Here is a 27,389-nt window from a genome sequence, read left to right on the forward strand (position 1 = left end):
ATTCTATTCTATTTATTCCACTGTCTTTTGATGGGTGGGACTTAATTTCTGCAGTCCATGCCTTGAGAAGAGAAATTCCCAGTGTAAAACCTCAGCTTTCTCCATGCCAACTTCACCAGATCCACTGTCTCATATACCATGTTTATGCATTATATCAAGCAGTTGGCTCTCAGTTTGTTGTATTTGGCCTCTTCTTACAGAAAAGATAGTAATGTAAAATAATATTCTCCCTTCTGCCCCAAATCTAGAACATGATAGAATTTGGGAACCCTTATGTAAGTGGTAATCAGTTTTCTGCTTATACTTCAGTTATAAATGCTATAGACCTTTGGTATTTTATTCTAAGCTCTCATGGGTAACTATAACTGGAATACCAGAAGACAGATAAGAAGCTGTCCTGGATAGTACCTTGGCACTGTTCTGTTTAAGAATGTATGTACAGAACATAGAAAAATTACCCAGCAGTGCCAGATCAGACCAAACACACGGTTTCAAAGAGGAATTATGCTTTTGCCTATCTTACCTTCCTCCAGGCAGCCCTAGTTTCTGAATGTCATTGTAAAATTTTCCACTATTTTTCTTTAAATAAAATATATTGCATTACAATCTACTTAAGTTAGAGATTACCACAGTTCTTTTACATCTTCAACCCCCTTTTATCTTAATATATATTCTTGAAATGAGAATAAGATAGCATTGACAAGTGTTTCCATGAAAAAGGAAAAGAACAATATAATTTACGTAAACTAAAACTGTTCTACTTTTACCAAGTAAGCTATACAGAGAATGTTCATAAAACTAAATAGAAATTTTATAAACCAAACTTTAAGTGCCTAAATGCATTCCATTTCAAGCAGTATTTTAAAGTATTGAAGTGGAAACATCATCTTTGCAGCCATTATAATTTAAATACTGAAACTTTTAAACCTTTTAGTGTAGACCTTTTTTAAAATGCCCATGCTTAATGTACAAAAGGTATTTCTAGTTTAGCAACTTTTTATATCGGATAATTACAGAGAGTGAATGTAATGTTACTCACTATAGGTACATTACTTGTAGGCTACATCTCTAAAATATAAATACCATTTTTGTAATGACTTTCAACTTAATTTTAGGATCATATCATGTAAATGTTTCCCAGCCCTGGTGTTTGCACTTCGGACAATTTATTTGAAGTCAGCAAATAAGACTCTTCAAATGTCAAAACAGCCCATGGATACAAATTCCAGATTGCATGTCCCATGGATGTGATAACATAGATCACATGAAATGTGAGTTGCTCACTCATGATTTAGTTTGGAAACCAGGTTTCAAGATGTTGCCTGTTGGCTTCCATATTGAAAATCAACGTCACTATTTTCAGCTGTGTCCTTCACGCAGGAGACATAATATTGAAGAGAGTAAAATGTCTTTAATACACAAATTATATGTGTTTAAATCTTTGCCCTCATATTTATTTTCACAGGGGCCTTCCTAAGAATTTGGAGCAAACAACTTAAATAAAAAAAAAAAAACAAATTAAGAGAACATGGATGTACAGGTAACCCTAGTGAGAAGACATTTGGAAAAGCCTTTTCAAAAAACCACATTGCTGATGGAAAATGTTTTCTGTGATGTCTGTTTTCCCCTTCTGAACTCTACAACAATCTTTTTTTTCAATTCAGGATCAAAGTTCCAATACTACTATTTCACTGATTCAGGAGAATAAGTTTTTCAGCTACTTCGTGACTTTGTTATAGTATTGACCCATGTGTGCCAATACTGGGTGCTCACAATTAGCAATGTATCATAACCTCACATGAGTTTGCAGCTCACAAATTGTTAATTCCCTAAAAGGTGATTCAATTTGCCAAAAAAATTACCTCCTGATTGTAATAACTCCTGCATAAATATTTCATTTCAGTATTAAGGTAGATTTGAGCAAACCCAGAAGTAAATCCTCTGGAATCTAAAACATTTACAAAATGAAGACTTATCTTTCAACACATTGCAGCAGTGACCTAGTTTATATGCATTTTCATAGCAACAACAGACATATCAGTAGTCTTTGCTTAAAAGACATCAATCGTAATTACTACCTGGAAACAATATCAGTTAAAGTAGATGGAAGCATTTTTAAGATCATCAATACTGAAAGCATGGAGCCGTACAGCAGACATAATTTACAGATGTTTCAGCTGCTAAATCACAAACGGTAATTCTTGCTTTTAGAAAGCACTTGGTTTGGATTTTATGCATCAGTGACTGATTCACTTGCCTTGACTGTTCTTCTTTAACTAAGAATAAACGAGAACACACGCAATGTTCTAGAAAACTCATCATATTTCAGGATACTCAGTAAGATTAAAATATATATAAAAAAAGAGGAATAAAACTTGGCAGCCCTGACTAACTGAAGTAGACTGATGAATGCTGCCTTCATTGCAATGCGCTGCCACAGAGTGCTAGGCTCTACTTTAATAAAGTCTGAAGATAAGAAATCTTTGTAACTGATCTGGAAACTTGGCTATTTAAAAAAAAAAAACAAACAAAACCATTATGTATTTTACAGATCTTCAAACGTTGTAGGAAGTGAAAGGGCTGAAAAGCAAGATTATTAGGTATGGTTGAGAGCAATTTATTGGATGTACAAAACAGTTGATGTGAGGAATCATTATTATTTTAAAATAGAATTGCTTTTAGAAAGATGAGATGCATAATTTTAGGCACTGGTATGTGTACATATGTACTCTCTAAAAAAAAAAATCTGTCTGGTAGGGATCTCTCCATCTTTTTCTTCATGTCATGTAATTACTTTACACAAACATGTTACTTTAGAAGATAATACACCACTACTTTGAAAATGAATGATAGGAGGTCTACAGGAAAGATGGGGAGGGACTCGTTATCAGAGAATCTAGTGATAGAACAAGGAAGAATGGCTTTAAACTGAAAGAGGGTCAGTTTACATAAGATATTGTGAAGAAATTCTTTACTGTAAGGCTGTTGAGGCACTGGAACAGGTTGCCCAGAGAAGTTGTGGATACCCCATCCCTGGAAGTGTTCAAGGCTGGGTTGGATGGGGCTTAGAGCAACCTGGTCTCATGGAAGTTGTCCCTGACAATAGCAGGGGTATTGGAACTAGGTGATCTCCGAGGTCCTTCCCAACCCAACCATTTTATGATTCTGTGATCTGACTGCAGCAAGTCCTTAAAAGACTCTATTTTCAAAATGCTAATTACCTCAATTAATAAAATCATTGAATTTCTCAAGTCAGAAGGTACCCACAATGATCATTCAGTCTAACTCCCATGATTTATTTAAATTTATTTCAGTAGATATTTTATTTAAATTTAATAGCGTACCTGTAATGCTGTGAAAGCAAACATTTGAATTTCATTCCCTCTCCTTCAAGTCTGAACAAATTTTATACATGATTTAGATCTATATCTCTAAAAAATACTCAGTTGAATTTGCTCCCAAATAATGTGGGAATAATTTTTTGTGGTAGTTTACCGTCCTTCTTAAATCATCTTTGTAAAGCATGTTTCTTTTCATGTTATTGGTCTGGCACAAAGTTCATTTAAAACAGTCAGAAAATCTACAGATTTTGCATCTGGATAGTTTTTTCTTTGTTTCTTCTACTTCTAGTTTCTTTTACTCTACACTCTTCATGTAAGTCTTTTCCACAGGGAAAAATATGTATATGTTTTATGGTCAAACATTTAGGAGTGTATATGAAATAACAGCAATGAAGGTAAGCTTCTTGGCTGAAAGTAGGTTTCACTTTAGGTCTAGGTGACAAGGCAGAATGTGCAAGCCTTTGTCATCAGGTAGGTATACTGAACAAGGATGGTTTATTGCCAGTGGATCTATTTAAGGAGAATCTGTATGGAAAAGCTCGAGTGGAAGAGAGGGAAGAAGTTTATACAAAATATGGTACTGCAACAGTGTCAGTTGCACTATAACTTTATATGCAACCTTTCCTTCCTCATCAGATTATTTACTTATAACTCCCCTTCAACAACTGAAAAACTGGAACAGAATTTTGAAGACTTAGTGTCACAATTTTTAGAAAAAAATGAGTAAGATCATTATAATGGTATTTCGGTCTCAGTATTCTAAATCTAGTTCTCTAATTTTGTAAAGCTCTCAATACAGAAATATTTTGTAAGAACAGTCTTATCCATAAAAGTATTCATTTAGGCTTTTAGTTTTGGCAGTGCTGGGTCAAGTTTTGCCATTTCTAAGTACATATTAGATATACACATGAATTACTTATATTTTTAGTATAACATAGTACAAAGGCAAGTTTGAAGTATTCAAAATGCTGTACTGTAAACTATTTAGGTCACTGTTATAGGATATTCTTAACCTTTGCATACAAAATAATTTTATTAAAAATATATTTGACTCTAAAACATATAGCTTTGGAATTTATCATGAAAGAAACAATAAAAAAGATCAATTTTGATTTAAAAAAAAAATGAAGTCCTTAAATCTCTTGTGGAACTAGTATCCCAGTATTTGAGCATCTTTTGTTCACATAGTACACAGCTCTGTATATTTCAGAGAACTTTGACTGAAATATGCAGCAAAGATTGTTATCCTGAATGCTATCCCAGCAACTTAGAATGAACTACTGGCAATTGTGTTTGGCAGGATAAAATACTTAAAGGATTGTCTCCTCTGTTGAGATTGCCACAAGGTAATCTTGAATTGAGGATACTTAGTGTCTTTTGTTTAGCTATCTATAATTTTCTTACTAATATTCCTGTTCAATCTTTACATTCACAGACAGATTTTATCTATGATACTTTCACGTTTTTTTAGCAGATCTGATTTTAACGAGGTAATGACAGCTTTAACACTTAATTAAAAATTAATAGAGGTTCCACTTCTCAATATCAGAGTACTACGTTACCAGACCTTATATAAACAGCAGTGAAACAAAGAAAAATCTTAGAAGAGCTTTTACTCACATTTGTGGTTTGTCATGGCTAATGATGAACATATGGTAAGATTTTCTGTATTTCTTATGTTCTAGTTTTGATGGAGTAAGAGTCTTTCATTTGTAAAATGTAAAGGAGTATAGTAGACAAGGATAAGAAAAAAAAGTGGAATTCAGAGGATATGAGTGAATAAAGGCTGACTTAAAATCTCAAAATCTTGCAGTCACCAACCAAAACACAGGTCACGGTCAATCTCTGTTATATTAACGATTGAGGGATATGGTTGAAATCTGACAGTAAAGAAAATGTTGGTAAATAGCAATTATTTAAGTAGAAATGACATTTCAGGAAGAAATTTATCCAAGGAACACCAGTTTCATTATACTGTGTTTTGCAGTATATGATTGAATAATTTAAAAGAGAAAGTACTGAATTATCAGTAGAAGTTCCTACTCAACATACAGTAACAGTTTGTCATTCAAAGACTTGGTCTACTTTGTTTATGAGAGCTAATGGAATAGTAATTTAAGTTATTTAGCCTGAAGAGATATAAAAAATTTCAAATTTTAAAAATCCATTCTGCCAATGGATATTTGTACTGTGAAGAAATCAATTCATTATTATAAACACAACAGATAGCAAATACTATGATTAAGGTGGCAAAATCTTTCAATTAAAAGATCATGTTTCAGGTGCTCCCAGTTTTAGTCTAAAAATAACTAAATATCCATTTACTCTCTTAAGGATGCGGCAGGTTATGGAAGGAGAAACCATGCCATAGAAGATATTCAGTAAGAGCAAGCAGTGAAAGAGAGCTTAGGAGTCTGGAAGTGGGAAATGTGAGACACAGGAACTGCAGACAATTCAACAAAATGAATACATGGAGACTAAAATAGAGCCAGAAAGATGCTACTATGTTTTTTAGCCAAACAGATGCTTTCAGTAAGTAAGGAAACTGCAAATGAGATCAGTAACCTAATCGATAGTAGGGGAGAGATCAGAAACCAGATGCAGGATTGAGATATGACTGATACAAAGACTGAGAAAAGATTGGTCAGAGTGATGAATAGGAAAGAGATCAGTTCTGGCTCTCCTAAGCCCTAGAGAAAAGTGGCTCCTTGTGTGCTAACGTACAGTTCCCCACATTACTGGATATTTTACATTAATCTCTCATGTCTTAGTTTTCCATTTATAAAAAGGAGATAGTAATAACTACGCAGTTCACAGGGACATTGTAAAAATAAATGTATTAATGTTCATGAAGCACTTAGATGCTGTAATGATGAGCACCATAAAAAGCTTCTGAGGAAATTAATTTTGTCTTCAGAGTAGATTTTGAATAGTCTGAATTAATGAAGGCAGGGAACTGTGCAATGAACAATAGGAAATAGAATATTGTTCAGTAAGTGAACAGTAACTCTTCTGTGACCTGAAAGAGTCTAGTGGGTCTAATGTAAAAAAAAAAAACCCAGAGATTGTGTGACAAATCTGTATTGTAGGACTCCTGCATCCAAGGAAAAATTCAGATTTCATAGACAATGATAAATCATTCATCCTGTAGCTTGGATGTTTGACCTTGCAACTCTAATAAAATTTAGTGTAGTATTTAATGTGTAGTTAGACATAGAGCATATAAGTTCCTGAATTAATACATTTTCTTTTAATTAGTGTGGTGTTCGGGGTGGGTAGGTGGGTGGGCTCAACATTTACATATTTATAGAATCCTGAGGACATTTTTACATATTTCCATGCTTGATGAGATATAGGGCTGAAACCTAATCAAAAGGTTTGTTTGGGGCATTTTTTTGTTTAGTTCTGTGTGTGTATTTGTATATGGAGACAGGTTACAATACATTTTATGGAGAGGATTTGCTTCTTTTTGTATATGTACCATATTCTATGAAACCAACTTCTAATATCTGACTTTCAAAACCAGTATAGAAGAAATTATGGACTTCTGGGGCCTGATGGCAGATGTAACACATCTACCTAATCTCGATGAATATAAAAATATCATGTTACGGTGCTTGACATTACCATCGCGTGATGGTCATCTGAAGATGCTTTTGATGTTATCATTGTCATTGGTGAGAAATTATTCTTTGAACTTGCTTTGATTTTATTCTCAAAATAATTTCAAGAAATGATATGCAAATCAACAGCTATATTATCATGTTCATGGTTTTAAGTGTAACATTACAAACAAAATATATAATAATTCAGTTGAGAATATGACTTACATGTTGACAATTCTTCCCATATTTGCAGGTTTAGGTAATTTAATTAACTATTGTGCTCTGAATATTAGTGAAAAATACCAAGAAGGACTTAGGACAAAGGGTAAATTGGCCTTGTAATTGCACACTGTTCTGAAATTATATCATTGAAGTACTAAATTTCATGAATAGAACTCATGGGTGTTGTAGAAGCCTCAGCTTTTAAGAATAGTACCTTTTAAGTGTGGATTTACTTTTGCCATTCTTGTCTTCTCCCATGCCCAAACTGAATGCCTGTCTTTTTGTTTCTGATATCTCATACTCCATATGGTAACAGATGTATAAACTATTCTGTCCTTAGAGAAAACCAAACAGAGGTAACCACTGAAGTTGAGGTCACACATAGATTAACTTTATACTATCCCATCATCTTTCCTTTTTACTTTTTAGTAATCTAGCTAAAAAGCTTATCTGTATTTCTTTTCATTTCTTTTGTCAGGCTAACTCAGTTTGACTTCTACTAATTCTCACTTTATCCATGTGTTTCACAACCTTCCACATGTTGTTTTCTTTGATGATCAATCTCCTTTATTCATTGTAGGCTTTTCTTAAACTTTATACCTCTTCTGCTGTGTTACTAACTTAGCTAGAACTCAACTATTTCCTAGAAGTTTTCCTCCCTGAGTTCCAAAGTATTATCAAAAGTGACTCCATTTCATATAGTGTTGTTCCTGAGTAAGTCAGCTTAAATGCCCTATCCACTTCTCTCTTCTTCCCTCCCAGACCCGTGCTGCTCTTTCCTTTGTACTATCACAAGTACCTGTGCACCTGCATTTATGAACAGAAAGATGACCTGTCAGACAAGCTTATTTTTCAATGTGATCAGGAACCTGATCTGCTTCTCGGGAAAGACACAATACATCTGTGTAAGGATAACAGAGGGAGCAAAATGAAGGCAGGAATGTCACGGTAGCGGTACAGATACCGAGATAGCATACGAGAAATTTTGAGTAAAACTACATCTTTCATTTGAAAGAAGGCACAGCACTTCCTACCACAATATGTTACATCTGGAAGGGTGTAAATAGACAGGTGACATGGCAATTGCCAAAAGTCAATCTGAGCTAGAAATTGTGAAGGAAATTTAGAAAGCGTTGTCTGGTCTTGGCACAAAATTCTCCTTCAGCCTCCTAAAATTTCTCCTATTTAGTAATGCTATTCTTAATTCCTGTCATCTGTATTTAAATGCCAAGACTAATGACTCATTAGCATGAGAGATTACATTGTGAAATACAGGTGCGTAGATTACAGGCAGGTTAAGCATCAGCCTTTCAGTCCTTCAGAGAAATGTAGTGTTAAGATGACGAATCAGCAAATGTACCATGCACCTTTAAATGATCGCTGTAATTACATTTCAAACTGTGTCTCCCTACATGACTGATTTCTATTAATTCTTCCACAGAACATAAAATATAGAATGTATTGTTTAAAGTACATTTTCACAGTAAAAGACTAAGCAGAACTTAAACATTAGAATATTTTTTTGGCATCAAAACTTATGTAGCCATAAATGAACTTGACAAGATTAATAAATCTCATTTACATTTGAATACTTGGGAATAATAATAAATTTTTTGGTGTTTGATGGATACGAGGATCAATGAGACTGAAGTTATGTCTATGTGCAATTCAAATGGAATGAGATAAAAAATATTGCTCAGTGGAGTACATCCAGAATTGCTAGCCTTTTCTGAAGATGCTAACTTATTCTAATGAGTATCAAATTTGCACTGTATTGATGTATAATCCCTAATCAGGGATCTGACCTCAACTTTTCAAGCTACTTCGTTCTAATTCGATCATGCAAAAGAATAAATATTAATTTGAATCAAGAATAAAAGAATTGCTGCCTTAGAGCTTCCTGAGTTTTGGTTCTCAGCTTTGTCAAAATGTCCCTCTTAGGCTGAGGTAATGTATGATTTCACCACAGAAAAGTCAAATGGATTAAATGAAGGAATTGTTTGTGAGTGAATTGTTTGTAAGAACACACACAGAGCAACCAAACTCTTTTGGGAGTACAAGTAAAGTCTAATATTTTTGCCTTACAGATAAAGACTTTGTCTATACTAGTATAGTAAAAAGTATCAAGAAATGATCTGCTGCACTGGATTTTTTAACACACTGTCACTATATTAGAAGAATCCATGGGGTTCTTTGGTGGGACTACAGCCTTCTCCAAGACAATTCTTGTCCCATTTTGGGTGCTAGCAGAAGTGACTAGGGGCCATTCTCAAACACAGTTTAGAATTACTGATTTGAGGCAACAGAGAGAAGGTAAAAGAATTTCTCACACTCCTCTTGTCTTCATGAAAGAAAGCATTTTGTTTTGTAGGTAGGAAACAATTTGGTTTCCTCTGCTCTTTAAAGTGATTTAGTGGAGAGGTAAGGCAGTTGGTATTTAAATGCTGATGTAGCAGTAGAAAAATAGAAACTGACTGCAATTTTCAAACAGCTTCAAAAGCAGAACTTAAGGGACAGAAACACACAGCAAGTCTACCAGAGCTGATCTTATGCTACTATAGACAGTTCACTGTCGAGAGGGTCAGGAGACCATTTCTGAAGCCAGACTGCGGAAGGGGAGTTCCAGGCAACCGGTCAGGTATTTTTTTCCCAAAACTTTCAGTGGATATCATTCACAAATACCATTGAAATCCCAGAAGAATTACTGTCTGGCAACACAATTATTTTTTTTTGAAATTTGATAAACAGACAAAGGTTCATTAATTTTGCCATTTTTCAGCAAGGATGGATTCTGTCATCAGAGTTTTAGGTGACCTGCTGATTTTATTCATTTCTCCAGACTTGTTTTCAGACTTGGATGAAAGATTCACCTATGTAAAGCAAGGCTGAAGGTAGATTTTACTCCAAAATTCACCATAGCCAAAATGGTGAAGATCTGTCTTTTCCAACAGGAAAACTTCCTTGAGAAATGTTAGTTAAAAGGAGTTGTAATGATTTCTGCTATTTTTAAGTCATTTAGTTTATTATTCTAAGGTATTTATTCACCTTAAGAAGAAAGAATCAAGAAATGAATGACAGAAGGCTTAATTAAACCTATTACGTGTCTGTCATGATGACACTGTGGCAAAAAATCTATACAGATTTTTTCAACTCTTGCTTTAGAAAGCCTCATGTTTAACTATAGAGTTTATGCATGTGCATCGTCTCATGAACTTCTAAAAGATTATACAAATATTTTAAGACAAAATACTTTTTAGACTAGGACCAAAGTTCTTATCATCTTGTACTATTGAACTTAGTTATATAAGCTGAATATTTCTATAAACAATAAAGTAAGTATGACTACAGCTAAAATTCAAATAACTTGGTTTTCCAAACTTGGAACAAAAAGTTCTACTTTGACTAAAACTTACATTTTTCATCTTTTTTATATTAAAAAATATATGTCAGTTTAAATTTTTTTCTGATTCAACAAAAGAAAAGGCTAGATTTGCACAATTACAAAATAGATATGTGTTAGTGGTTTGAACATTTATGTGGGTAACTATGGTTGGGGAGTGGATCCAAGTCCTATAGTCAATGAAGACCTTAGTTGTGAAATTTTACTTGTATGAATGATCTCACTATCTTTCCTTGTGAAATTGTCCCACCTTGCAAAAATAAATAATTGAAAAGATATGAAGCAGTCACCACATCTGAACTAGAAGTAAGATCCTTTCCTTCAGTAAGATAACATAATTTCCTGAGTCTTCATTTAGCTGAAAGAGTTAATAGAGTGTGACACAAATTCACATTAATTTCATTTCACTGAATGATACTCTTCAATTAATAAACTATTTATTAATAAAAGGCATCCAGTTATATACACAGTTTACTTTTTCTGGTATGTAAATATGGTTTGAATCTGTCTTTTAAGTATGTATTTCTTAAAAAGAGCATATTGAAATTATGCAGAAATTAATCCAAAAGTTTTGTAGTACAAATCACTGTTGCAGCTATAGCTGTTCTTAACCAACATAGTAACATTCTTCACAATAATGTGATGCTTTTAGAGTAAAGCAATGTCCAACTTACTCTGTATTACAGGATGATTAAGGACATTTTTGGAAATGAAAGTGTTATTAGTTGCACTTTGATTTCTTTTCCCACTTCAGCTTATCACCTTTCTTTTATAGTACCTAAAACTGTTTAGCTTTGTATGTCTTGGAAGAAAATGCTGATATTGTAATGTCAACAAACAATTTGTTAGGCTGTTTCTTCTGGAATGAACATGAGAAAGAAATGTTTTTCTCACATCTAGATGGTTTAATTAAATCAACTTTTTAAAAATTAATACTAGGAAATTATGAAATATACCCATCAAGATGTACAGGGAACTTGATGGCAAGAAAGAAAACACAGATCATTCAGTTTATTTCTTAGTAGGTGAATTCAATAAAAGGGCTGACAGAAGTGTGCTGTGATGGAATGGGCAGTACACAGGCTGTCTCCTCAGGAAACTATTGACTTATATGTCTGCGACATGGCTGACTTCTCATTCTGTGCACCACTGGACAGTCGTGGTAGATACATATTGAAAAATGACATTTAAATTGTATCTAATCAATATCCTTCTCCGTAGATTAAAGGAGAAAATAGATTTTGTGGAAAAGAAAAAAAAAAAAAAAAAGGAAGTTATACAAAGAAGCCCATGACTATTGAATTAATATAATTGCAGTGAGCACTTCCCTAAATGACAGGTGAGAAGTTGTTTTCCCCTATCACTTCTCTATCTTTTTAGCCGAGGCTGCAAATATCACTGAGATTGTAGGCTTGTGAAAGGTTAAAAAATCCACAGATGAAGGAAACCAATTTTGTTTTGTGACCTAATGGAACACAGAGATTGTATGTGGCAAAAGTAATCACAAAATATGTCCACTGTTGTAGCCAGTTTTAAGACACTGTTCCAGAGAGAAGCTGTGAAACCCATCACAAAAATATGCAGCTGTTTTACAGTAAGGCAGATAGATTTAGTCAAGCTAAAATCTGTATTTTTTTTTAATTTCGCATGAGGTTCAAGGCATTTATTCTTTCTTAACTCAAGCACATATGGCAAAAGTAGCCAACATGGAGAAATTATTAATAAAGTTTAATTCTTAAATCCTCTCTTTAGGTTATATAAATTTCTAACAACAGAAATGAGAGGAGATAAGAGACCAATCTAACAATGTGTATGTGCTTAGTGCATAAGTTCTTTCATAAAACTTTTACACTTTGTTATTAAGTTTCATATCCTCAAAACATTTTTGATGTTATGCACTTATTTAAAATTACTAGGTGTTCCACCAAGTTAGGTTTCTTCTTTCAGCAACTATATTTTACTATGGTTGCTTTACTTGCCTGATGTTTTCTTCCTTCATATAAACACTTCCTTTAATACAGTAAAAACTTAAGCTAGAATAACTAACTTTCCCATTTTTTTTTTAATTTCCATTAACTGCAGAATCTTTAAAGATTTGTTTGAGATTTAAATAACTCTTCCATAAAACTAGCCACACCCAGAACTACAAAATTCATTAACATTAGGATGGGATGATGCTCTTACATTTTAATGTCCTGATTAGAATCTTGTTAAGAAAACATATGCTTTGTACATGAACTATTCCTTGTGACTGGTGAGCATAAATGGCATCTGAAGCTGTAGCAAATTGAGAGTTTTTTATCTTTTTAACAACCTGTTATGAGTAAACTGAAAGATGATTTTAAATTTGTGATTTTTGTGATAAAGAATTCTGATTTGTTTTATTGGCAGTGTAAATTCTAATAACATTTCGTCAGTTTTATCTGGGGACTTTATTCCCTCATTTTTTTTCTTCTACATAAAATTCTATAGACAACAAAATAATTTCCTGGTTATACTTCTGCTAATTTCTTTTACATCATGAAACATATTTTCTCCGCTTTTTTTTTTTCTTTGCTTACTTTCCAAAAAAAGCATAAACCAGCACGACTTTGGCCATGAGGGATTACAGGAAATGCAAAGATTAAAAAAAATAAGAGAACTTTTATTCAACTTAAATCTTCGTACATATATGCTATGGTAGTTTAAAATTTCAAGCAGACCTTTAACTGCACATAACTGGCCTTTTCATTTTGCTCCATAAAAATAACCAGTGATATAGGAGGTTATTTCAAGTGTTATCTACACATAGATAATGTTCACTTTATATCTCCTTCTCTTTCAAATCCAAAAACATCGTATAAGTATTTCAAAGTCCTATTTTAACTGTGCAAACATATTGCATATTATATAGCACTTGAACATTTATATTTGCAATGCATCACCAAAACTGAACTACATGATAATAACCATAGCAACTGGGCTTTTGGCCATGGAATTTTGAGAAAACTAAGACCCAATGCAATAAGCATGCTCTCCTTTTTCAGGTTTCATAATATTTTCCATAGGCTGGTTACAGCACATACTTTTTCTTATAAGATAGTGTCAAAGCCCTTGTTGAATGGTCGTTGCTGTTTCCTTTTGATCTGTATGCCATTTCTTTCTTTAATTAGGAGAATATCTCTTCAAGGTGCAAAGATGTAACTATTTTCCAAAACAGTACAAATCATGCATTCAAGCAAGTCCATGAACATAAGTTTGGTTGTTTGTTGGGTTTTTTTCTGTGAAAGTTGTAAATTCCTAAGCTTTTGGAATCCATGGTTTTCAGTAAAGAAAGGGAATATGTAGCTCTGTATCTCATAATCAGAAATGCCTTGTTTTATTCTTGTGATTATAGATTACTCTTCAAGCCACTAGAGCCCAGTAAGACTGTAGAGCACCAATTACTTTAATTACTTAAAGGTTAGGAGCTTTCCTTACAAAAATCTTTTTCAATGCTTTACTTTCTGTCTGACTGAAAATAACTGGAGACATGTAAGCTAGCTGTTAACAAACGATACTTCATTATAAAGGTGGTGAGGTATTGGAAAAGATTGCCCTAGGATCTTACTGTGATTTTTCAGTGATCCAAGCTTCTGACACATTACTATGAGTTTACAGTATGGTGACACCATATATTAAATGTTTAGTTGCTGCATAATGCAAATATTGTTTTAACAGCAACAACAACCATTTAATATCAGGGATTTGAAGAAGCCTTAAATCAAGAGTGGAAGAGAGAGTGTCATGCTGCATAAAAGTTGAGCTACAATTACACATTGAACTTGAAATTGCTCTCGTGAACAAATTGCTTACAAACTTCTAAAAGAACTTCATTACTTTGTCCTTTTTAAAAGATTTCCATGTCCTTATAAAAACCTCTTCTCTCTTTCAGGTTCTGCAGCATCATTCACTACACCTCGGGACTTCCAGCAAACATTCCTCCATGAAACTTTCATGAGAAACTTTCCTCACAATTCCCAAATACTCTGATGAACAGAAATCACATTCCAGCCATAACAGCCTAATAATTTTCATATCTGCAAAAACAGGTGTGCAAGATAATACAAACTTAATAATCCAATAAACCCATCAAATCCAATCACTTCTTTCTTTTTCTTTTTCTTTTTCTTTTTCTTTTTCTTTTTCTTTTTCTTTTTCTTTTTCTTTTTCTTTTTCTTTTTTTTTTTTTTTTAACAGCTTCATCTTAATTTGTTTTATTGGAAGAGGTAATATTGTAACTATAAGCACATGAGGTCCTGAATGAACTGTACATGCAGCTACTGAAACTCATAGGCCTTCTGTTATTTGAGCTCCAGTTCTCACTTTCCTTGTACTTTTTTTCAGCTGGAAGTCAAATGGCCACCTGTAAACCATACTCCTGAGATGGGAACAGAAATTTGAGATTCAGAGCCCTGGAACTATTTATATTTGCCAGTTGTCCTGTTCATTAACCTAGAGGTTTGTTTAATGATAGATTTCTTTTCTAAAAGATAAAATACAGCAGAATTTTCTCAGAAGCTACATTTAAAACTGAGGTCCAGTAATACTGTGATGATACCACAGTTGTGGTGCTTAAGAGTTTTAGACATGCTGCCCTGGCATGAGGAAACTTTGGCAAACGTGATTGTTCCTCCCAGCTCAGAAGTAGGTGAATAGTGCCATGATCTCCAAATGCCTTGACAGGATCTGCAGCAGATAAGACTACAGCAATAGATTTAAGAGGTCTGACTCTAATGGAGGTGTAAATTAAGGGAGAATCTCAGACCTCACACTAGATCTACTGAGTTCTTGACACCACCAGATGTTAGTAGACATACAGATAGGCAACCAGCTTTCCAGCTATGGCTATATGAAGATCTGCTACATGTCTCATGGTAATGTCTTATTTTCAGCAGGATCTAAGAAATTAGGGTGGAGTTCTTTTTGCATCCCTACCATAAATCATGGTAGGATTTATCCAGGTAAACCACTGAAATTATTTTGGTTATCTTCCTGTAAAGTGATGAAGGGAAATTAGGGTTGGAGGGAAAATCTGACCCTATTTTTCCTGATAGTATGTTTGAAAAAGAGCATGCTATAGATAGACCATAGCATTTACTTGGGATCATGAATTTTTAATAGCTTCTGAGAAGTATATTGTAGTGAATGATTTCAAAAGCTAAGACATTTTCAGTTTCCATTAACAACTACAAAAAATCCTCTCAGTTGCATACTCTGTGTCAGTATATGTGCTATGTATGGATAAACATGGACATAAATCATATATATTTTTATACATGTATATATAAAAAACTGTGCTCACACACGTAGTTAGAAATGCAGACTATCCAAAAGATATATAGGTACTTTATTCCATTCTATTCCTAAGTTTACAGTTCTTTCTTTCCTGCTCAGATAGTGTGGCAAAATGATAGATGTTTCAGGAAACTAGCAATAAGTGAAGTATATCACTGTAGAGTATTCAAGTACATCATTAAAGTACACCATTTGAGATGAATTAGAGTTACTTTCCCTGATAGTTGATTCATTTATAAAAGTAACTCCACGGAAAACCACTGTTTTCCACTAAGCATTTTGTTTCTAATTTTGAGATCCTAGGCCAAAGTCAGTGGAAAGTGTAACTTGCATAATGTATTCAAATTACAACTTAGAACTTTATCAAGTAATGTAAAGATCTGATTTATCAATGTTATAAAAAATGTTACTCACATGCAAACTGAAGAACAGCCTCTCTGCTTAGAATACTGCCAAACGTGTTGGTAGTTAAACACTGATACTGTCCAGAATCCTTCATTTCACTGGGGTTGTTGATGATCAAACTTCCTTCTACTAAACTGAAGCGATAATCACTTTCAATATCGATTTCAGTTCCATTTCGAAGCCATCTTAGGAAAAAGAAAAAAAAAACTACTTGAGCATTCTATAGTGAAATGAAGGTAACAAGCTTAGTCTACAGAATCTGACAGTCCCATTTATAATAGGGACAGCTACTCAAAGATACCGTATGCAGGAAACCAATACTCAGGTAAAATTTTGGATGGAGACATTCCACAACATGTGTCTGATAAAAACTAAGTTTTCCTGAAAAAAACCACAAGCAAAAGCAGATCTTCAGCTTATAAAAGATATTCTTTGTTTTCTCTATGTTAAATGAAAATAATGATGTCTTCTTTTTTTTCTGTTTTTTTCCTCCCCAAAAAACTAATGTCCACAAAGGGTTCAGACTTGAACACTGAACAGCAGATGCATTCTTTATGTCAAAAACAGGAGGTTGACTGTGCCTACGATAATCAAAGTTTTAATTTATACTCTATCAATAAAGCCCTAGGCCCAGCTGAGTTTAACAGTTAACAGAGCTGAGTCTGCACTGCATGAAAGCAGGGAAACTTTTTTTCCCATTCTTTCAGCATTTAATCTTCTGGGCCCAAGAAACAGAGAAACCTCAAATAAATATGAAAGGCTGTAGAGCAAGGCTGTAGAGCAGGGAGGTAAACTGATGTACATAGACTGTTATGAAAAAAAGGGATTTTGGCAATGGGCAAAGACAAAATAATATCAGGTGGATCAGTATACACAAAATTCAGAGAAGACAGGAACAGAAGAGACTGGAATTAGCTGGTGGATGACCAAGGAAAATTCCTGGTAGCTGCTAGATAAATGGCAACTAAGATCAAATATGGAGTCTGCAGAGGGAATGCTAAGTTTGGAGGTGTTTGGGAGTGAAATAAGAAGCCTGAGCAGTAAAGACAAGAATGGGAGTAAAGGTAAGATGGAAAAAGCCAGGTTGTAGGAAACATATTAGAAAGTATCACAACCGAGCCAAAACTTTGAATAATTCCAGAATAAACACTTATGTTTCTGAGGCTTCAGAAGTAACCTAAGAGTCTCATAATTTTTGTTGTGCAAATGGGTTTATGAGTTGGATTTCCCCCCTGTTCCAGACATTGTCTGCAAAAAGTCTGACCTCTCTCATGCATCTTGAAAGACTGAAAAAACAAATCCTACAATAGTCTATTGGCTGCAAGAGTAAAAATCTTGTGTCCTAGATTAATAGACTCTAGCAGGCTGGAATAACTTCATGTGTGTGCATGCAATATCTCAGTTAAAGAATAACATTCACATATGAAGACTTTTAGATTTACTTTTGTGTCAAACTGTATAGAACATGAAATTGTTAGAAGACTGTAAAGAAGAGATAAAGAGTGTAAACAGGTATGGTACCGTTATTATAATGCACAGATATTTCCTTCATTACTAATTCGCAGTGATTTTGCAACTTCAAAGTTGCCTCAGGAAATTTCCAGGAACTTCTGAAGACTGGAAGAACTTGGCAAAATTTAGACTCCAGATGTAACTTTAATGAAGCAATATGATTATCAATTCATCCTATTTTGTTAACATTTGTGGTGAATGAGGTACAGACAGCAGAATTCAGCTGAAGTAGCTCTGAATATTGCTTAATCCAAAGGTCAGAATTGTCAGAATTAAGATGAACTGTGAAACTGCTATTTGTACTGTCTTTTCATGATTGGACTTTTGATTGCAGAGGACCTCTGCTTCATTTATTGTAAGAAGTTAAAAACTATCGACAATTTCTTTATGTTTTAAAGGATATTAGGGAAATATTGGTAGGATTCACTACATTTTTAAATAAATTCATACAATGAAGAGCTAAAAAGGAATTTAAAATCTTCAACAATTTATTAATTATTTAATATTTTGAATGAAATCATAATGAAAGCTAACTTTTTATAAATATATCCTTGTATGTATGTATGAAATAAAAATAAAAATATAGTTGAACTTGATGGGAAATTTAGATAGAGAAAAAGCAAAAAATACATGTCTTGGCATTTACAAATGGGAATTGCCACAAAACTCAGTTTGCTTTAATTAGCTTTCTTCACTTAATCTCCTTTTCAGTTAAATTCAATGCAAAAAATATGGGTTTTGAATGCTATCCCAAAAATTTGGATCTTGATAGCTCTCTGCCTATTTATCTTGGGGTGCATTCCAAATAATTGTAGTCCCCTCATATAATCCAAGCACATGAGAGGAAAAGCAGCATTGAATTGTGTGACATTTTCTTCTGGTTACCCTGACTAATCTGAGAGGACAGAAACCAAAACATAACACTTCCAAGGTCATGGATTATTAGGAAAAATCAGCTACATTTTTCCTTGAAGAAAAGTGACAGATAACATTTCAAAATATTCTAATTTGGTTTAAGCAGATAAAAACTGTTTTAAAAAAACTTTTTCGGCTGCCTTTTCTATCAGAAAATGATACTGACAAAAAATTACTACCCAGCTTATATGTGTCCTAAGTAAAATAGGATATACAAATGTACTAGTTTCAAAATAGTGTTTCACAAGTAGTGAAAGCACTGTAGTGAAGTGGCATCTCAAGGAATTCTACACTTGCCTGTAACAGTAACACTGGTGACCTGTGAGATCCCACAGGAAATTTGTCAGTGTCTGTATTGCTCATCAAAAGGATCTCAGTTATGTTTTCATTGTACAGGTCCTGACTTGTGATGCTAAAGTATGACTTGCAGAAATGCTACGCAAACGAAATCAATTTTTCTCTAGGAGTATTCTCTAAACCAATGCATCTAGATATGTTAATGGCTGAAAACAAAAAAAATTAAGAATGGTTATTTCAGGGTAGAGCTTAGACAAGGGGAAACAAAGCTCTTTGCAAGGAAGAACAACATCTGAAATTATGTGAGCATTCTCCATTCTGTTAAAATGAAATAACATCCTAGAAAAATATAAAATTTGTAAATAAGCTATGAGCACTGTGTCACGAATTATACAGACTAAAGAAATTGATTAAAAAAGGTAGAAATTACTTAATATTGAATTTTATGAGTGCTTTGAATGTTCTTTTAATATAACTTTAAATAAATAAATTTATACTGTGCTTTGCTTTTGGCTGAAAGTAATTCTTAGCAGCGTAGGCCTCACAGCCCAGGTAAATAAAGATTTCTATTGTCCCGTGTAGCTGAACAGGGTCTTTGGTGATATGTAGATATCCCTTCTTCTCACTATTTCATATACCAAACGTTGGGTAGTGACATACACAAACCTTTGCTTATCTACAGATCTTTTGAGGCTAAATTCCCTATGCATCTGTCCTGGAGAATAGTATATTCCCCACAGAATAATTCATATCTCTTTTCTCTTCTCTTGAACAGTAGTGTAGATAGCAAATAGGGTACAGACAAGTGGCAGTAACAGAGGGAGAAGTTAAACTGTGCTGTTCGAATTAGACCTTTCAGGTCAAAGCTCTCCTTGCAGGAACAGCAGTCAGGAAAATTTGTTTATGAAGCTGCTGGCACCAGTTAATCTCTGAAGAACTGAAGAAATTAATATAACAAAATCATAAAACAGCCCTAGTTGTAAGGGATCTTGAAAGACCATTTGGTCCAGTCTTTCACAGAAAAGGGAGCCTAATATAATTATCAAGCACCTTGTTCATTTGCATCTTGGAAACCTGCAGCGACTGGGACTCTGCCATTTCCCTGAGGAGGTTGTTCCAGTGAATGACTGTTCTTACAGTAAAAAAATTATTTCTTATACTGAGATGAAACCTCTCTTGTACGAAACCTTGTTGTCCCTTGTCTTCTCCATGTGTCTCTTTGTGAAGAGAGAACCCCTACCCCCTTTGTAGCCACTCTTTAAAATATGACAAAGTTCTGTATTTGTTGATTGCATTCCACTAGGAAAATGTAAAAAATGGTTGGATAAAGAAAGAAAAGATGTTGATTACATAGGTTCTCCAAAGACAAAATTTCTACAAGAATAATGAGCTTGTCTGGGAGACATGAACAAAGGATTCCTCTCTCTTGGAGGGGGGAGGAATTTGTACCTTTTCCCCGTGGTCACATCCTGTGTTAATGGAGTGATACATTAATGGAGTGATACTGTTTTACAGTGTGCAGAACTAATATCCTTTTTTTTTTATCCACAAATCACCAGTACGTAATAAAAATTACACAAGGAATGTCAACAAAGAACAATGCGACAAAGCTTTTATATGGCATAGTGAGAAGTTCATGCTATTCCAATTTGAAGAATTTCTGGCCACTCATTCCCAGTCCCATGTTACGTGTTTTAGTCATGACTGTGCTGTTTGGGGAGATTGTGTCATGCATCAGATCCATTTAATGAGTCACATCTGTTGCAAAGAGGTAGACTGAGTGCTGTTTTGATGGGGATATTTAAGGATGGTACTGCTTTTGAATCTCTTCCAATTATAGAAATACAAGTGCTGTGATTTGAATAACTCTAAGGAGAATTCATCCAGAATTCTGAAGAATCCACAAGTCAAATAAATGTGAAAGGTAAAAGATAAAATGCAGAATTGATGGTTGCCACCTATGATAAAACACAATAAGAGTAACTTTATTCCCTTTGTAATTGAAGAACGAATCTATGAAAAAAGACAAAGGGTATACGGAAAAAAATAACCAACTATATATTCCCCCAGCCCTCTCAAATCACTTGTAATTTGCATAAAATATTAACAGAATCAGATATAGTAGATGTATAAGGTGATTTGCAACATACTGTTCCCACCTGTAAGTGGGGTAGCATTAGTAAACTGAACTCTTAGGCTCACAGGCATGTCATGACAGGTATTTCTAGTAGATAAGTATGGGATAGAGGTCTGTAAGGAAAAATAAGCAACAGACAATGGTTGCAAAGCAATAAAATTGCAGACTTGTGAGTGAAAAGACACCAGATTTGTCTCAGTCTTAGTATCTTGCATGCATAATCATGTCATTTAATCTACCTGTTCTTTGCTGCTTTCCCTTTAAAATGGGATAGTATTTTGTAGCTTTACAGATGTTTAGGGAAAAAAAACCAACAAGCAATTAAAGATTTTGATCTTGTCAGTTGTTAAAGACACAAGTCAATAAAGTGGACAAAAGGAGTCCCTCCACATGGATAGATATGATGCAGAGAGCACATAATTTGAAACTTTGTGTATTGTTTTGTTTTTAATAATTACCACTTAGGTTTCTTGCTTATTCAGGATCAGAAAAAAAACATTCAATCAGAAAAACCACTGTCAGGAAGCTGTTTCTGTTCTGTTGCTCTCCAAAGTACACTGATTCTCACAACAGGATTGCAATGACTAATATTCTGAAAACTAAAAAAAAAATTTCTAAATCAGATACCTGTATGTGGGAGTAGGGTTTCCACGAGCTTGACAATTGAGAGACACTTTCTTTTCCTCAGAATCAGTTGGAAAAATCATATCGTCTGGCTCCTGTACAAACACTGGCCCATAATCAACACTTTCTGTGAAAAAAAAGAAATACTTTAGTTTAGGAAATCTGAAAAAATATAAATGTATAAATGTGAGATTAAAGTATCCAAAATTATGTTTGCTTTCAAGAGGTTCATATTCCATTACTTCAGATGCTGTATTAAGAAGCAATCTTTACAAGAAAAAAAATAAATTTACTAAGTGAAAAATAAAACACATAGTATGGTTTAAGTGTTTATTATGCCTTAGAATGGCTTTCTCATCAGGCCTGCAGTCTCGTGAGAAACTCAAGAGAATTTAGAGGAGTTAACTCTGTTTATAGAGAGCAAGGTAAACAAAAATTGTCCTGTTGCTTGCAGCAGCTTATCTCACAGAAAAGTAATGCACACTTTTCCCCTTTATGTCAAGGAGGTGCTAAGAAAAATCACTAGGAAAATTAATGTCAGCAACTGGTGGCTATTATTAAATAATATATAGCTAAATCTGACATTTCATTTTCCTCCACTGTCTTCCCTAATTTTGGCATGTACTTAAATCTTGATAAGAATTTACATTTCTGAACTAGAAAAGCTGGATAGACCCATAGAATACATCTACGATTCCAATTCATTCTGATTGTGAAGTGAGAAGTATAAACCTTCAGAAAAGTAAAAGGTCGCAAGCAGAGCATTACTGATCACATTGTTCTGAATAACTAAAAGTCTCACTGTGTACCAGAAGTCTGTGGAATTTTAATAATTTTAGACTTACTCCAGACTCTTGGATTTAATTCCACAGTGTTCTTCATATTTAGAGCACTCTCCTAGTGATTTGAGTGTGGAGAGAAAGTTACATTTTGCTACTACTTGCAATGAAACATAAAGGAACAGGGTTTTCTCTGTCATTTTTATCATTTCATATGTTAATGTCATAGATGTCCTCCAGTTCATACTGAGAACAGTATGACACACGAAATAATTTATAACATCCTGCTATATTTTTCAAACCAGCCTCAAGTAAAAAAGTTACACCTGAAAGCTTGAGGTTTTAGTCATTGACTTACAAAAATTATTTACTACAATGTTATACCAACTCCACCCAACTTCAGCCACATATTATGGTTTCACAGTTTTGGGAACTGCAACTTTTTGCGTTCAACTGACAGTTTCAGAAACACTGGGTGGACAGGAAAAGAGGATATGAATCTTTCTACAGAGAGGAAACTCTTGGGGTCTGAAAAACGATGAGAAACTTGGGAGACATTGGTCATAGTATGCTGTTTTTGAGATGCAAATTTCCATCTTTAAATTCTTACATTTGGGGTTTCTCAATTGTCGTATCATATGGAAAAGACCAAATAAAACCCCATTATGCTATTCAACCTTTCTTTTTAGTGATGACACACATTACACACTTAGTTGTTGTCCTTTTACACTACTATTCAAATGTAGATTTTGAAAACACTCTTATTTTCAGGTGTGCATGCTTCTACTGAAATAGATTCAAATAATTACTCTGTCAATTTGTTAGGTCAGCAAAGAAAAGCAGCAGCAATTAGTAGTTTCTGTTTTCCATAATTTTCCAGTTTATTTACCCTATTTGTAGGATGGTGTAAAGAAGTGTGGATTGCTGCTCTGCGTATGTACATTACTTGTAGGTACATTATTTCACTTGGGTTTATTAGTAGAAATATATTTTCTGGAAAAAATTTCTACATTATTTTAAAAAATCAAAACAACCACAACAAGTGATTTCTGATATGCACTTATATTATTGAAGTTAAAATAACTCCGGTATTAAATTTTGAGCAGTACAGTTGAAGATGCCACTTGGACAATGGATTCAGCTGACAAAACTTATTTTAAGCCAGGGAAATGTGAATACAAAAAAATTGTATTGATTGTTTCTTATAATTTGCTGACCTGCTTCTTACATTGCACAAAAGAAAATACTAATGGATGTAGGTGTAAATAATTAGAACTTACATCAAGCTAGAGTTTAGCAAAACCAAGAATTAATTAATGATAACAAATCTAAATCATGGGTTTAGATTTAACTGTTACTCATGCAGATTAGTAGACATACGGACAGGGAGTATATTAATGAAGATTAATGATTTTATCTTCTCCCTAGGAGAAACTCTGTAGATAAAATATAATGTCATGGTCTAGAACTGCTGAAAAGAAAAGAAAAAGATGTTGGTGTTACTAGCAGTACAGGTGTTATTTCTACTTATATGTTTTGCAACAGTGGTACTCAAATACTGCATTCCACTTTTCTTTTAGAAAAATAAACTCTAAACTCTTTAGATGGAAGCTTGTGTTCTTAATGGTGGTGGCCAAATGGACACTTGTGCTGTGGGAACTAAGATCAAATTTTACTTCTGCCTGCAGTGAAGGCAAAGGTAAAAGAGAAAGTTCAGTGCATGCAAGTCATGTTTATAAAAGATGTAGTTAGCTGCTTATCTGCATTTCAAATGGAGTGTGGAATACTGGCAGAGATTATTTGGAGATGCAGAAGCAACATAATAATGAATGAGTCCTGTCTACCAGTTTGACAAATACCCATAAGATGTTGTACTGTAAGACAGCTCACACAAACAGGAGCTGACCATGGCACACTCTTGTCCCCTCTCTCAACCACTCAGACAGAGGTTTTTGCAGTTTTAACAAAGCCATTGACCTAAAGACCTAGAAGCACAGCCAGTCCCAGTCTATAGCACACCATGGTCCCACAGGCAGCTGGATGCTTCCCTCAGACTATGGACAGTGGAGTCACCCAAGCCCTCTGTCTGACCTTGAAACAAAATTTTCTGATTCATGAACCATTGGCTGGTTCTTCTGCTTTATGTGGTCTTTTGGGGGAAATATCCCAGATCTTCTTCTTATTGCCCTTATTTTCTTCTATCTAATTTATATATCATTGTATATGTTGATATATAAGCTATATATTTACATACACACATACACATGTTTTTATACATATGTATGTTTTCTGATGCCTTCAAGGATCCAAAGGCATCATGTTTCTTTGTACTCATGTTTTAGCTAACTGTGGCCCATGCTCTTAAACCAGATAGTCCTGTGTGAGTGTGCATTGCAGGATTTGAGGTCCACATCTTATTTTTACTTTCTAACTTAAGACAGAGCATAAAACAACATGACTATTTAACATACATGTTAGCATATGTATATTTGAATTTACTGTTTTAATTTCTCAAGGTAAATATTTCTGTTCCTGACACAGGCCTTTATTAAATAAGATACAGAAGACCAGTTACTTTAAGTGCTACCTCAGACCAGTGAGTCTTTGGATTACTGGTGTACATTGCAACCAACCAGTGGAATAGCTAGTTTGTGGTCTCCTTACAAGTTTTAAGTTATCATTTTCAATCTAGGCAACTAAAAGCACTAAGTACTGTCATTAGGATTTACTGTTTAAACTGGTATTGTCCAGAAAGGCAAGGATAAGGAAAACATTCAAAATACCAGTAAAATCCCTCTTTTAAATTCTAGAATAGTATTGAGAACAAGGTTCAAATATTCTTTGACTACCAGTGTTCTACTTACAGCAGTTTTCTACTTAAAAAATACTGAAGTATATGACTTCTTAGTACCAAGCATTTAAATCCTCATGGGAATGGAAACTGGAATCTGTGTGTCTTGCAACTTGGACAGCCACAAAATGTGGTTTCTCTCTCTTACCTACAGACATATTTTTTTCTCATCCTCAGTTACTGATGGAAAAAAAATCAGATGCTCTTTAGTTCTTGCTGAGCAATGCAGATACCACAAGAACAAGCTGCAGATGAGAATTAAGTTTCTTATACTTTCAATTCTACAGTAACTGAAATAGTGTCATTCCTCAACAGTCAACTTTCTTGCCGCCATTCTTGATATTATTCCAGATCAATAAATACACCGTGAAAAAGGAATTAATTCCTGGAAACGTGGTAACATAGAGGTGGGCAGGAAAGAAATATGTCCCTGTTCAAACACCTGCATTGAAGCTGTATTGGAAGTATTATTTTTAGTGTCTGATAATTCTATGTGCTGTACTTCTAAAGAACAAAAGAAATGAGTTTATTGTAAATGTTTTCTTAAATAATATTTCTACAATATAGTAGTCTGCAGAAGGAGAAGGAGTAGCAAATTGTACACTGCATTGGTCACATGCATCAAATATCATTAATATAGTTTGACCCTGTCTGCAATGCTATAGTACCATTAAATCTATATTATTGGCCTAAATAGTCTTCTTGGTGCCATCTTCTCTGTCTGAGCTACTGGTGGGAAGAAAGAGTGAACAAGTTATGTGAGGGGATATGCTCAGGCAGCTTGTGAATACGGGGGAAAGAAGTATTCCTTCAAGTCTTCTCCCCTTCCTCTGCTCATGTCACTTTAGAAGCACTTTTTTACTGCTGGTGATAGTACTGGTGGGTGGCTTTGCTAATCCCTCTGAAGGTGGACTAGAAATATCTTCAGACCAATCACTTATTTTCAGCTGTTATTCTGACATACTGACAAAATTTGTCCAAATGGCAGTTGGAACAAGGGTGATGGCAGTTCTTTGAAAGTAGAGTAACTCAGAAAAATTTAAAAAACCACAAGATTTTACAGGACCAGGAAAACAATATTTTCTTATTGCTCTATTTTTTTCCCCTTATGTTTCAAAGGCTTACTGTAGATGGGACAATTTTGTGGAGATGGAAGAATCTTCTAAAGAGAAGCTACAGAAGATGATGTAAAATGATAGAACTTCTTAAACAGCCTAAAGTGAGGGATCATTAACAGATCTTCTATCCTAAAATACACAATGGATTCTGCATACAGGCCCTACCCAGAAAAGTACCTGCTTGACAAATCACAGAACAAATCCTATGATCTGTCACTCCTAGGTACTAATATGTACAGGATATGCTAAGAAAGTTGAAGGTATTAATATGTACAGGATACGCTAAGAAAGTTGAAGGAGTTGCTGATAAGGCTACATATGTTGCTGAAATATGCATATAATAAGAATTAATTGAAGTAAACCAGTGCCGTTTTATCTCAAATTGGTCCTACAAAGTGAAAGAAACTTTTTGGTAAAGGTTCATCACATTTTAGTGCTACTCACTATCAACCTTGCTTTTGAATTTCCTTTTTTTTCTTTGTTTTCAATTTATGCCTGTTGTATGCACTTCACGTGATGACTCTAATGGATCTTCTGATTAGCCTTTGTTATCACAGAAACAGACAGTATAACCTGTTCACCATATTCAGAAAATATTTTAGATGTAGAGTCACCCTGATTTCAAAGAAAATGTATTGTTTTCTTCAACTGAAAGCTAGAAACTTTTTTCAGTTTAAATACTGAAAAAATGTATTAACTTCAGTGCCAGTATTTATTTTACAAGTAGATTCTATAATATAATCTTTCACTCGACACCTAAAAAATAATTACTATACAATTTAGTATCATATGTCAAAATATAAAGTTTCCTTTAATATAATGAAAAAGAAGTCCCTGAATACATCATGACAAAATATGTTACAATGA

The 27,389-nt window shown here is 34.1% G+C and overlaps 1 protein-coding gene across 6 annotated transcripts in view; it reads right to left on the reverse strand.

The window, feature by feature from the left end:
* CNTN5 (contactin 5) overlaps positions 1-27,389 on the reverse strand; it is a 613,743-nt gene that overhangs the window by 199,316 nt on the left and 387,038 nt on the right. For all 6 annotated transcript variants that reach the window (XM_027640131.1, XM_027640209.1, XM_027640294.1 and 3 more), the window contains 2 exons: positions 21,778-21,901; positions 16,299-16,474 (listed from right to left, as the gene is read on the reverse strand). In XM_027640131.1, coding sequence (XP_027495932.1) covers positions 16,299-16,474; positions 21,778-21,901 — 300 coding nt within the window. The remainder of the gene's footprint in view (positions 1-16,298; positions 16,475-21,777; positions 21,902-27,389) is intronic.

Source organism: Corapipo altera, unplaced genomic scaffold (assembly GCF_003945725.1).
Source record: "Corapipo altera isolate COAL_440 unplaced genomic scaffold, ASM394572v1 0, whole genome shotgun sequence".
Taxonomy (NCBI): domain Eukaryota; kingdom Metazoa; phylum Chordata; class Aves; order Passeriformes; family Pipridae; genus Corapipo; species Corapipo altera.